Below are 13590 nucleotides of genomic sequence, written 5' to 3'. Positions count from 1 at the left end.
CAACACCGAGTGTTTTATTTTGAAAGGTAACCGGATGCTGTTTGTTATTTTAGCGCTTGACTTCCTGTCTGCTCGGTGCTAAATTCAGCTGAATTGCTGCGTCGCACTCCGGCATCCGCCAGATATAGAAGTCCTGCGTATCTGTTCCGGAGAGCTCCGGACTGCCGGAGCTGGGACGGAGCGGATACGCAGCGCAGCGGACCTGGTGGAGATTGACACATTGACTAAAGTGAAACGTATTTGCTCCGCTGGCGTGGCGGAGACGCAACGCAGCGGAGACGTATCCAGTGGAAATTGGGGGTTACTTTCACTTTTAAAAACTGCGTCCGTCCAATTTTCCTTTGGGCGTCGGTATCAATTTATACCGGGTCGGCTCGGGTGCGGAATGTAATTTGTGCTACTGTTGGAAAACGGGTCGGATGTGTCGTGGAAATTTTCTGCTCCTGGTGAAGAATGAAATGGAGACTTCTTGCCGGCCGACAAAGTTTTATTTTCTTTGCTAAGAAAAGGTCAATCAACATGCAAGCGGTTCAAAATGAAGAAAGACCCTGAACATCAGGAAACTTGAACATTTATGCCTGAGGAAAAACCCACCCCTTGGGTGTGTTTTGCATCCTTTGTCTGCTGTGGGGTCGGCCCCTACTCAGAGTGTCTTTTCACATTCTTGCCTTTCACAGGTATCAGCACTGACATCCTGGAGTGTGATTGAGGGGTCTAATCAACACAATTTAAAATACAAAGGGGTTTGAGTATATCATGAAACTTGAAAATGCAATTACAAGGTCTAGACATTAAAATACACAAATGGGTAGCAAACAAACAGATCTGATGCCTTGGGGGAAAGCAGGGTGTGGAGGCATCTCAAGTAAGAAGGGAATATTAAAATTTACCACTACAGATGCGGTTACAAGTATGGCGGGTTCGGGTGGGTTTGCAAAATAAGACCCGTGCAGGATTCTGCGTGCTCTACTGACCATTTTAATCCTCTAGCTAATTATCAAGCTAAATATCCAACATGCTAGTTAATGTCAAATACTGCGGTGGAAGACGATGGTAAAATATTTACTTTCTCAAACACTAGATTTATTTATGCCTGAATTTTTAAGGTGTGGCGGCTTTTATTTTGCCGTGGCGGTGGGCCACAGTAAATTACATGGAGAGGAAACCTTGAATAGGGTCGCATCCCCACAGTCAGCAGTTCAATGTCTGGGCTACAGAGACGTTCCGGGATTACATCACCTCCCACTCACATAGTGCAATCCCTCCTCCCTTCTTCTTTCTGCTGCTTAACACGTCCCTGTCCGCCCAAACAGTGCTGAAGCCATGTGAGTGAAGCCATGTTCCCTCTGTTTCGCTTCGGCTCTGGAGCCACGGCGTCTCCTACGCAGCTCCTTCAGGACCTCAGGGCTGGCTCTGGGCAGCAGTGCAGGTTTACACAGCGTAATCAGTTGGTCGCGTGTGTAAACAATGCGCTCAATGATGTGCTCCTGATCCGCCGTTGCTAGGGCTAGCAAAAACATCATAAAAAGTGCCGCAAAAGTTTAAAAAAAGAAGAAAAAAAAGGAAAGTGTCCATCTTCTCACAGTCTCTGAAGAAGAGTTGCCAAAATTCACAACGAGAATCAGAATAGAAATACAAAAAACTATGAAAAAACTTGGAAACCCACGGGAGCTGCTGCAACAGCAAGTGCTTGACAGTGCGACTGTTTTGCTCACATGTGCGAGTTGATAATTTCCAGTGTGAATAATAAATTACATTCAGTCGCATCAGTGCGACTCCGACAGAAACTGTAGTACATGCACCGTTTTGCATTCTGTTTAACGTGAGCAGTATTTTTTTCCCCCCTGCCTGTTAGGTGATTTTGGCCGCTGCCTTGATTATAGCTTGTGTACATCGAGGCGTTCAGATACAGCGTCTTTTCCGCACATTACTTTCAAGGTAGACGCGATCATGCACGCCAAGGCGACGCTGTAGCAGTGCACACCCGGTGCGACATGCTTTTTTTTTCATGCACGTTCGACCTGCTTCTCCCTTCGGTACACGGTCTCGGGCTGACGTGGCCTCCGAGATGTAGAATATGTTTTATAGAAGAGAAACACACATTTCAGGACAGCTGCCGACACTGATCACTGCCTGAAGAGTTTCCAAGTACTACTGTACAACGCAGCTCAAACCAACCCGCTGCCCCAGCGACCAAGATTTGATAAATACAGTGTGTCCTCCCGTGTTTCAGTCTGGTCGATACCGCGGAGCTATTTAAAAAAAAAAAAAAACCTTGTCGCAGTGGTCACAGTCTCACAGTGCAACATTCATTAATATAAACTTCAACTTCAAAGCTCTACTAGAGCTGTTCAAAACTATTATTTTTCATACGATTAATCTAGCGATTATTTTTTCAATTAGTCGACTAATCTAACGATTAATTTAATGCTACATGACCAAACAAAAGTAACTAGTAACTGTAATTGTCCTTGGTAACTTATATGAGGGAAAAAAATACCGCAGTTGTAGGTGGAGCAGCTCTGTCTCTGTGTGAGAGGGGCTATTCTCAGCCTCCGCAGGTACTACCACTTCCTGTTTGGGACGACGCGCCGCAGCAAATTATTCATGTTGACGAATTTATGTTGTCGATTACGTCGACGCGTTGTCCCAGCCATAGTTATAAAATTCAAGAATTAGCAGGGTTAGGATAAGGCTAAAGTACTTTCTTTGTTTCAAAATGACGTCTTTACCAAAATTGCTGAGTTTTCATTGTGCTACTAAAAATGTTGTGTGCTACAAATTTTTCAGCATGGTAGCAAGTACTACTTAAAAAAAAAGTTAGCGTCAAGCCCTGAACAGGATGCCACCTAGTACGGTGGCCATACAAGATCAAAATAAAACAAATTTAATAATAAATTATATTCTTTTTAAATAGTATTCTCCTATACGAAATCATCCACTAGACATTAAACAGTCTATACTCCAACCTGTAATCGTTCGTTCGTTCGTTTTCTTTTCCGCTTTTCCATCAGGGTTGCGGGATGTTGCCGCTTTTTATCCCCCCGTGGGGGGTTGCGGGGCTTACTGGGGCCAAATCCAGTTTGACTTATGGGCGAAGGCCAGGGTACACCCTGAACGAGTCGCCAGCTCATTGCAGGACCCTTACTGATGGCAGTGGCTGCCCTACAGGGTGCCAACTGCACATCAGGAGCAATTCTGGGGTTCAGATCTTGCTCAAGGATACTTCGGCATGTAGCTCGGTCCCACCCTAGGGGAGCAGGGGATTTGAACCAGCGACCTTCCGATCACTGGTCCATCAGCTCAACCCACTGAGCTACAGCCGCCCCCAACCTGTAATATTTTTTTTTTTTTTTTTTTTTTTTTAAGCATGTGTTTATTGGCATTTTGAATTAAAGATACAGAGTACATTAGCATACAACACGAACAACAATAACCCCACCCAACAAGCATCTCATCCGACAAAAAATAAGAATACATAGAGCTATAAAATCAGACACATAATGCAATGCCACTACAAAAAAGAATGCACAGACAACAGAGCAACAACACCCAAACAGTTACAGAGATAGTGCACAACAATGAATTTCAAGGGTCAAGAGCACACTGCAGATCCGCGCTTCCAAGAAAATGCAAGAACAGGCCCCAGATTTCATAAAATTCACCAAGCCTATGTTTAATACTATAAGTCAGCTTCTCCAAAGCCAGACATAATGATAATTCTCTAAGCCAGTGGCTAATAGGGGGACATGACGTATTTTTCCAATACATGGAAATGAGACGTTTTGAATGAACAAGGCAAAGATTGATCAATTTGATTTCATGCGATTTTAAGGAAAGATTTTCAGGATAGAGGCCCAAGATACAGAATTTAGGGGAAACAGGAATAGGTTTGGAAATTATTTGGGAAATTATATGTGTTACTTCCTTCCAAAATCTTTGCATTTTCTCACATTCCCAGATGCAGTGGAAAAGGGTGCCCTTATGAGTTTGACATTTCACACAGGTGTCTGGAATGACTGGCTTGAATTTATTTAGCTTTACAGGAGTAATGTAGGTCCTCATTATCCACTTATATTGTATCAATTTAAGTCTAGAATTAATTGAAAGGCTCTGGACCTTTGAGCAAATCTGACTCCACTCACCATCCAGCACACGTTCCTGTAGGTCCTAAATCCATAACCTCCTCTTTGAGTCAGATGACTCTTTAGCATGAGCTGAGAATATATTGTAAAGTGTAGAGATCTGGCCTTTGCTTTGCTGATGCTGGGTTGCAAACCGTTCTAACACTGTTAAAAGGGGACAATTAGATGAATGATTTAGTTTAGAGTGAATAAAGCTTCGCAGCTGTAGATATTTAAAAAAGTGAGACTGTGAAATATTGAATCCATCTTTGATTGCGTTAAAAGACATCAATGTGTCACCATTATAAAGGTCTATGATCCTTCTAATCCCTTTGAGTGACCATTGTTTGAATCCCAAATCTTTTGTACCAGGTTTGAACTCTGTGTTCCCCCAGATAGGTGCAAGACAGGACAAAGGAGGGATGTCACCTACAGCCTTATGAGCTTCATGCCATATCATCATGGTATTTCTAACAAATGGATTAAGTGTATCTTTCTTCAAATTCTTTAAAGAGTCAGAATATAAATATGAATCTAACGGCAGTCCTTTGGTGGACAATGTTTCCATTTTTACCCAAGGTAACTCTGGATGTGATGAGAACCACATACGGGCGGCTCTAAGCTGGGCTGCCCAATAGTACCATACTAAGTTTGGTACCCTTAGGCCTCCTCTATCAAATGGAAGGTACAGTAGTGTAAGTCGGAGTCTTGGGCGCCTATTTTTCCAAATGAACTTTGTAAGAGTTTTTTTCATATCTTGGAAGAAATTAGGAGGGGGCGGGAGCGGGATTGACTGGAACAGATAAAGGAATTTGGGAAGGACATTCATCTTGAAAGCATTTATACGTCCAATCTCGGACAAGGGAAGTGAGATCCATCTGCTTAGAGATTCTTTAACTTTTAAAATAACTGGATCGTAATTGGCAGAGACTAATGAGTTTAGATTGGGAGTAATAAAGATACCAAGGTACCTGAATCCTTGAGGCGTGTTCATAAACGGGTGCTGGACTGTAGGATGGAGCCTTTCCCGCCCACTGAGGAAGAGAACAGAGGATTTAGTTTTGTTAACTCTGTAACCTGAGAATTTCCCAAACCTATTAATCACATCAGCAAGGGCTGAGAAAGACTGCTCCAAGTTTGTCAAGAAGAGTAATGTATCATCTGCAAACAAGGCTATACAATGCTCTACATCTGCAACCTGGATTCCTTTAATAATAGGGTGATTTCTAATGGAAATGGCAAAGGGTTCTAATGCTAAAACAAAAAGCAGGGGGGATAGGGGGCAACCCTCTCGGGTCCCACGATGGAGTTTAAATGGCTTGGAAATAATATTATTGGTCATAATCTCTGCGCTTGGTCCTGAGTATAAAAGTTTGATCCATTGCCTAAAGTAAACACCGAAACCAAAGCGGGAGAGCACTTCAAATAGATATGGCCATTCGACTCTGTCGAACGCCTTTTCGGCATCCAATGACAGAATACATGAATCTTGAGCCTCTTTGTTTTCATAAATTATATTTAAGATTCTTCTTATATTGTAATATGCCTGGCGGTTTTTAATGAAGCCATTCTGATCAATATTTATTAGAGATGGGAGGCATCTCTCTAGTCTTAATGCCAAAACTTTTGCTATTATTTTTGTGTCGGAGTTCAAAAGAGAGATAGGCCTATAGGATTCACATTTAAAAGCAGGTTTATCTGGTTTTAATATCAAGGTAATAAGTGCATTGCTCAAAGAGGGAGGCAGGGAGCCCTTCTGAAAAGATTCTTCATACATATCTTTCAATGGACTAATCAATTTATTTTTAAATAATTTATAAATATCAATTGGGCGTCCATCGGGACCTGCTGATTTCCCCCCTTTCATGTGATTTATCACCTCTAAAAATTTCCTGACTTTCAAGTGCTCGGTCCATCCAGGAATTATCGTCTCTAGATATGGTGGGGACTGGAAGTTGGTTGAAAAAGGGAGTTTGATCACCCTCTATTTCTGATAGTTCTGATTTATATAGGGTTTGATAGTATGCAGCAAAAGTATCATTTATCTCCAAAGGATCAACAATTATATCACCGTTTGGAGATTGGATACTATTGATGGCTCTTTCTGTATCTGTTTTTTTTATTTGCCAAGCTAGTAGCTTTCCACTTTTCTCCCCTTGTTCATAAAATGTTTGCTTTAATCTAATTAAGCTATTTTCAGCTTTAGAGGCAGAAAGTGCATTATATCTGGCCCTGAGGGTAGCTAACTCCTGTGGATGAGGATTTGCTTTGTCTACCTCCCTCTCAAGCTGTTTAATTGATTTGTCTAGAGTTAGCATTTCTAAATTTGTTTTATTAGTTATTGAACTCGAGTAACTAATCATTTGACCACGAATATAAGCCTTAAATGCCTCCCATCTCATAGAGGCCGAAGTCTCATTCTGATTGATATCAAAAAAGTAGTCTATCTGTGATCCCACAAATTTCAAAAAGCTGGGGTCATTCAGCCATTTAGGGTGGAGCCGCCATCTCCGAGCACCCTGCATAACTCTTCGAACGTTGTATACAAGAGATGCTGGACCATGATCTGAGATTACAATGGAGTCATAAACACAATCTGTTATTCTTGGAAAAAGATCATTGGAAACCAAAAAGTAGTCAATCCGTGAGTGGCCTTTGGATACATTTGCGCAACAAGAGTATTCTCTGTTATTAGGAAACAGTCTCCTCCAAGGGTCACATAAATTTAGTTCGTTTATAAAATACTGCAGCGTTTTCCTACTCTGTATGTGAGTTGTATCAGAGCCGGAAGAGCGATCAAGGCTAGGAGAAATTGTACAGTTAAAATCTCCACCAATTATTAATTTCCCTGGGATTGAGGCCAATAGTAGAAATAGATTTTTAAAAAATTTGGGGCAGTCTACATTGGGTCCGTATAAGTTAGCTAAGGTAATTTTTTCATTAAAGAGTGAACCTTGCACAATCAGATATCTTCCAGTAGGGTCTGAAAGAGTTTTCATAACTTGAAAAGGGAGAGACTTGTGAATTAATGTAATAACTCCTCTAGCATTAGTAGAGAACGAAGCGGAGTAAACTTGTCCTGGCCAACGCCTCCTTACCTTTAACATATCGCTGGACATTAAATGAGATTCTTGTAAAAATATAACTGTTTATTTAAGATGTTTAAGCCTTGTCATAACCTGCTTAACTTTAGATAGTTTCCCTAAGCCTCTCACGTTCCAAGTAGTTATCTTTATGCTAGAATCACCATCTGTCATTTATCATCCGAGATATAGTGAGTGCTGCGCTAAGTGTCGCTGAACATAAACAGTAAAAAAGCATGTGGCATAGTTGAAGTGAGGACAATTACTATCTGATAGCTCTATGACATTAAGTTGAATTTCAATGAAGGATGAGAAAAACCCTCCCCTGCTGCCACCTAGAACTTGACAACATTCCCCGCTAACCCAACTTGATGAAAATACAACATAGCACTGGTCCGTTCCTACAGAGAGGAGCAGAGTATTATTTCCTACCGAGTCCATTAAAAAATTCAAATGTTCTGGTCGTTATCCCCACTATCTATCTACTCCGGTGAAGAAGACGTCCCGCGCCTGCCATCGGAAATACCCGGACAAACGCCACAGCATCCTCCGGAGTGTCAAAGATCTGGGACCGACCTGCATGTGTGACCCGGAGTCGGGCTGGATGTAGGATTCCGTGCTGGACGTTCAGAGCTTTAAGTTGCTGCTTCACTTCGTCAAAGCGCTTCCTTTTGATATGTGTCTCCCTGGAAACATCCTGAAAAAATTTCACCTCTTGCTCCTTAAACATCACTTTTCCTTTGGCCCTGGCTGCCCGGATCACCCTTTCTTTATCTTTAAAGTTGAGGAAACGCATTATTAGCGCTCTGGGAATGTTGCGATCTTGGCGACCCTGCCCCAAACACCTCGGGAAGCCAGCTCTCCAGAAAAGCTGCAGCGTCTCGTCCCTCTGCTCCCTCCGGCAGGTTGATGAGGCGAAGGTTGTTGCGCCGGCTGCGGTTCTCCTGGTGTTCAGTTTTGGCGGAGAGAGAAAGTACCTGCTTCTGGAGGTCGGCAGCAGACTTTTGCAAAGTAGTAACATTGTCCTCCGTGTCTCCAATACGTTGTTCAGCCTCTGCTAGCCTGTTAGAAAACTCGTTGAAGTCATGTTTAATGCCTTGTATGGCTGTTAGGACCCCTGTAAAGTTTGCCGAGAACTCGTCTCTCATGTCGGTTATAGCGTTCATGATCATGTTTCCCCCAGCAGTTTCCACGCTGCTAGGTGCACTGCTCGCTGCTAGCATAGCTGAAGGAGCAGAGGCAAGTGGGTTCACTTCGGTGGAGTTAGCAGGCTGGTTTGTCTCCTTCTTCTGTTTTCTGGTTGCCATTGTGAGCCCAGACGTTGTAACGAATCAAATTAGATGTCTTCTCAACTATTTATGAGCATTCAAGATATTAACCGTAGGATTAGCCGTTAGCTCATAGGGAGCGACTGTCGATGCGTGCGTTCAGCTCGCTGCCATGTTGATTCCCTTCCACTTTCCAACCTGTAATATTTAAAGTAAATTGATGTCTTTATATTTTACAGGTGCTGATGAAGAACAGAGCCCAGAGTGTCTCAGGATTGTTCTGATAGGGAAGACTGGCCGTGGGAAGAGCACTTCAGGAAACACCATTCTGGGAAGAGACGAGTTTACAGCTGAATCAAGTCAAACATCAGTCACCAAACGTTGTCAGAAAGCACAGAGCGAAGTAAACGGTCGTCCAGTCGTTGTGGTCGACACTCCTGGTCTGTTTGACACAACTCTGTCTCATGAAGAAGTTAATGAGGAGTTGGTGAAATGCATCAGTCTGCTGGCTCCAGGACCACATGTCTTCCTGATGGTCCTGGAAATTGGCAGATTTACACCAGAAGAGAAGGAGACATTAAAACTTATCGAGGAAGGCTTCGGGAAGAATGCTAAGAGGTTCACCATCATCCTTTTCACAAGAGGAGATACACTGAAACGTGAGAAGACGTCCATTGATGATTACATAAAAAATAAATGTGATGATTCCTTTAAGAAGCTGATCGCTGACTGTGGAGGAAGATACCATCTGTTTAATAACTATGATGAACAAAACCACATGCAGGTCAGTGAGCTGATCACCAAGATCGACACCATGGTGAAGACAAATGGAGGCAGCTGCTACACTAATGAGATGCTGCAAGAGGCCGAGGCAGCGATAAAGAAAGAGATGGAGAGAATCCTGAAGGAGAAGGAAGAAGAGATGAGGAGAGAGAAGGAGGAGCTAAAAAGAAAACATGAAGGAGAGATGGAAGAGATGAAAAGAAGAATGGACGAACAGAAAGTAAAAACAGAAGAGGAGAGAAAACTGAGAGAAAAACAACTTAAAGAAAAGGAAGAAAACATCAACAGAGAACGTGAGGAGAGAAAGAAAGAACAGGAAATCAGAGAAGAAGAAGACAGGAAGAGAAAACAAGAAGAAGAAACTCAGAAACAGGAGTGGAAACAAAAAGTTGAAGCTTTGGAGCAAAAAATCAGATCAGAGTCAGAATCAAAGGAAAACATTGACAGAAAGTTGGAGGAGAGCAGAGAAGAGATGAGGAGAGAACGAGAGAACTGGGAGATAAAACAAAAGGAGTGGTGGGAAAAACGACTTCAAGAAGATGAACAGAGACGACAGGAGGAACAAACAAGACTCAGAAAACTGCAAGAAGAATATGAACAAGAAAGAGAAAATGATGAAAAGAAAAGAAAAGAAGAGGATCGAATGAGAAGAGAACAAGAGGAGAAAGAGAGAAAAGACATTGAGGAGAGGTATAAGCAGAAAATGGAGAATCTGAAGAAGACGTATGAAGAAGAAGCCAGAGAGAAAGCTGAAGAGTTCAATGAGTTCAAAGAGAAATACAACAAGAAGTTTGATGATCAGAAGAAAAAACATGAGAAACAAATGAAAGAAAAAGAGGAGCAGTACGACATCTTGAAGGCTCTTAAAGTCCACAAAGAAGAAGAGATGAAAGAAAAACATCTTGGTGAAATTTGTGACTTGGTGAAACATGTGATCAGAAATAAAAATAATCTGGAAAAAATCAATAAATTACTGAAAGAACACCAAGGAGAAATAAATGGGAAGGAATATGAAGAGGAAAAGAAAAATCTGCAGGAACAACATGAAAAACAAATGAATGAGTTGATAAAGAAACTTGTGAGTGAAGAGAAAACATGGTGGAGTCGGTTTTGGTCGTTGTTTCCTTCCTTGGGGTGAAACTCTGAAGTTTCTTTCCCGAAGGAAGAAATCTTTCACTGTGTCAAACAAAACCTCAGGAGGAGCAGTGGGCTGTACTGTAATGTAGAACATGGACACAGAAAATACTTCATCGGCTGTCAGGTGTCTAAATATTTAAGTGTACAACATTAAACTGGAGGTAACCATAGCAACAGTAGTGTAGTAGCTTAATCAGCAGTTAACTGTCTCAGACTGTGAAGAAGAAACAGACACACAGCTGATCTCAGACAAGATGTTAACTGATTATCCATGAGAAGAATAACTTTATATTTGTAGAACATCTTTTAAAACAGTTAGAAAGTGATTTACATACAGTAAATCTGCAAATGAACACAAATACAAGTCTAACTGTTTCTTCAGTTGAAGAGATTCATAACTGAAGTGAATGATTTCATTATCTAACAACAACAAAGTAGAAGTCAGTGTGGTGCAGATGTGACTCGATGTGTTCCAGAAACATGTATTTACATTTACATACATGTATGAAGTGTCTCACAGGGCTGAAGTTACAGCTCACACAAGACAGAAGACAAGTGAGAGAAGGAAACTGTGTCAGTATGAATCTCTGACATCAGTCATTAACAAGTCAAGTAAAGTTAAACTACTTTTTGTTTGTGTGTTTCATGAGCCACCCAGTGGACGGCTGATGTCACTGCACTGCTGTGTAAAGAAATTCTGTTCTGTGATTGTGAAAACGGGTCAGCACAACGTCAACACATGTTCACTTTGTAGAAAGTCTTTGTGATGTTTTATCTGTTTTCTACTGTACGGTTGAGTTGTGAATAATTTCCTTTTTTGCTCGTTGTTTTATTTTTTTTTATTCTTTGTTTGATTTATTTACAGATTAAAAACAGACAACAGCTCAGTGAAGAAAGATTATGAGAAAGAACTTGATGTTTGTACGTGAAATTAAAGGTCAAATATTATATTAACATGTAAACTGCTCATCAGATATATAAAATTGATTAAAAAATGCCATTATAGACAATCAGTGTTTATATTTTTCTTTGTGGTCTTACATGTTCAATCAAAATACATGCTTTTAGGGGTGCACATGGTTAACCGTTTCACCGTTAACCGATATATTTGATAATACTATCGGTTAATTTTTTTTTTAGCTACTCATCAATCAACTCATGGGAGCGTGTCAACGCGTGCCACACGTGCCTTTACGTGCTTTCCGCCACAGCCCACTTCACAGCAAAAATGAAGCGAGCAAAAAGGAGTTCTGTGTGGGACAATTTCGACTGAAAAGGAGATGAGGTCATTTGCAAACTATGAGGTACAGCACTGAAATATTCAAGCAGTACCAGTACAATGCAGTACCACTTGCGAAGCAAACATCCAGGATCAGATGATGGAGGACTATCACGGAAAACTTTGCCCTCCATGATGGCAGGGAGAAGATGCAACGCGTGGCGGTCTGAGGAGATCACACATAAAATAAGTCCCGACAGGACGAACCAGACCGTCCTGAAGGGACTTATTTTCTCGATAATGACCGCCGTTCCATACATTATCGCGCTGACTACACGGCTGCTTGCCAACACGGAAAAAAAAAAAAACGTCACACAGTATGTCTTTTTACAATATATTTGTAACCGTTCAGGCGTTCACAGTGTTTTTCAGCAGAGAAATAGTTCGCCAAACCGACGCCGTTTCGCTTCTCCTTCTTCGCTGCTTTCTTCTTCTTCTTTTCTTGACCTTTGATGACAACTCAGCCTTTTGCCAAGACTCGAAATCACTGTATTTACCAAAAATATTAAAGTTAATGTGAAACTCATCCATACTAGTGGCATAGGAGTAGTTTTTTCCGATATGAAGTAGACTACAGATCAGCTGACGTCGCTTAGCAACCAAAGACGCTGCGGTGATAAGTGACCGGGACTACTTGCAGAGCAATGATTTTAGAGCGTGGAGTGATACGAAATACGTGAATCAGAGGCAAAAAGGCCGCTTTCAAGTGAATGGAGCTTTCTGCAGCATTAAGGTGAGCCGTGTAATAACGGTTATTAATCGGTTAATGAGCGTCAGTTATCCGTCATAAAAAAAATAAAAAATGTGCATCCCTAGATGCTTTGTAACTGATTACATCAACTTAAAACAATCCAGATGAATCTTAAATATTTCTGTCTGTGATCTTTGGTTTCTTTGTCATGATAAAAGATGAACAAAGTGTTTCCTGTAGTTCAGTGTGACTGCTTTGTTTCTACCTGCAGGAGACACTGAGGGAGGAAGTGGGTTCAGTCTGAAACACGTCTTTATTCACCTCTCTAGTTATTTATGTACTTTCTTCATCTTTAGATAAAACTGTTACTGAGATACTCTTAAAGTATTCAAAGTATCTGAAGACTACTACAGTTTACTACACATGTACAAATATAACAACAGCTGAAACACATCAAATCTGAATCAACCTCAGTAATAGATTACTTCAGGACTCAGTTTTAGTCACTTACACAGACTGAATGTGTCTCATGATGTCCGAACAGTTAAAAACATAAACACTCATGTAAACCCCCTGATATTTGTTCATTACATCGAGTGAATCTCTTTATATTTTCATGTGATGCATGTAAACAGTGTGTAGAGAGAAGTGTGGAAATTATATTATTACTGAAGCATCACGTGATCACAGAGAACAACTCTATAGTATTTTTACTACAAATAACAAAATATTTAAACTAAGCGTCTCTTCCCATGGTGGGTGTTTGTTCTGTCACTACCAGCTCACCTCCTCTCTCCGTCATCAGTGAGCATCCTCCGGGCTGAAGTGAGTCCCACTCCGCCTCAGTCTGCAGGTTCCATCCGTCTGTCCGTCCTCCTGGAGACACAAACACAATCTGTTAACAACATCTGCTAACGTTCCACTACCAACTAGAGGTGGATTTCATAGTTCGTTGTTGAGATTCAGTTCCCATCGGTCAGTTCGGCAGGATGACTCGTTCATGTAGTTCGTTCGTTTGTTCGTTCAGTCGCACTTCCGTGTACAATGTCACTCAGCGATGATTCACGTAACAAACAGTTCTCAGCTCCTCGTTCTCAAACGATCGCGCTAACTGTCAACATAACACTGTAGTTCATGACCAATACATAGCTGCAACTTCATGATTATGTGTACTTTTAGACAACACGACAGTTAGCAGCTAACAGCTAAAGCTGGCTAGCCAAGA

The 13590-nt window shown here is 41.4% G+C and overlaps 1 protein-coding gene across 1 annotated transcript in view; it reads left to right on the top strand.

Moving 5' to 3' along the window:
* LOC115581333 (GTPase IMAP family member 8-like) overlaps positions 1 to 11400 on the top strand; it is a 30725-nt gene extending 19325 nt beyond the window's left edge. The window contains exon 6 of the mRNA XM_030416340.1: positions 8715 to 11400. Within this exon, the coding sequence (XP_030272200.1) occupies positions 8715 to 10396 (1682 nt within the window). The 3' untranslated portion in view covers positions 10397 to 11400. The remainder of the gene's footprint in view (positions 1 to 8714) is intronic.
* The last annotated feature ends 2190 nt before the right edge of the window (positions 11401 to 13590 follow it).

This window comes from Sparus aurata, chromosome 5 (genome assembly GCF_900880675.1).
Source record: "Sparus aurata chromosome 5, fSpaAur1.1, whole genome shotgun sequence".
In the NCBI taxonomy this organism is placed as follows: domain Eukaryota; kingdom Metazoa; phylum Chordata; class Actinopteri; order Spariformes; family Sparidae; genus Sparus; species Sparus aurata.
Note: the sequence above shows the minus strand (reverse complement) of the source record. Positions and strands in the feature narration are given on the sequence as shown.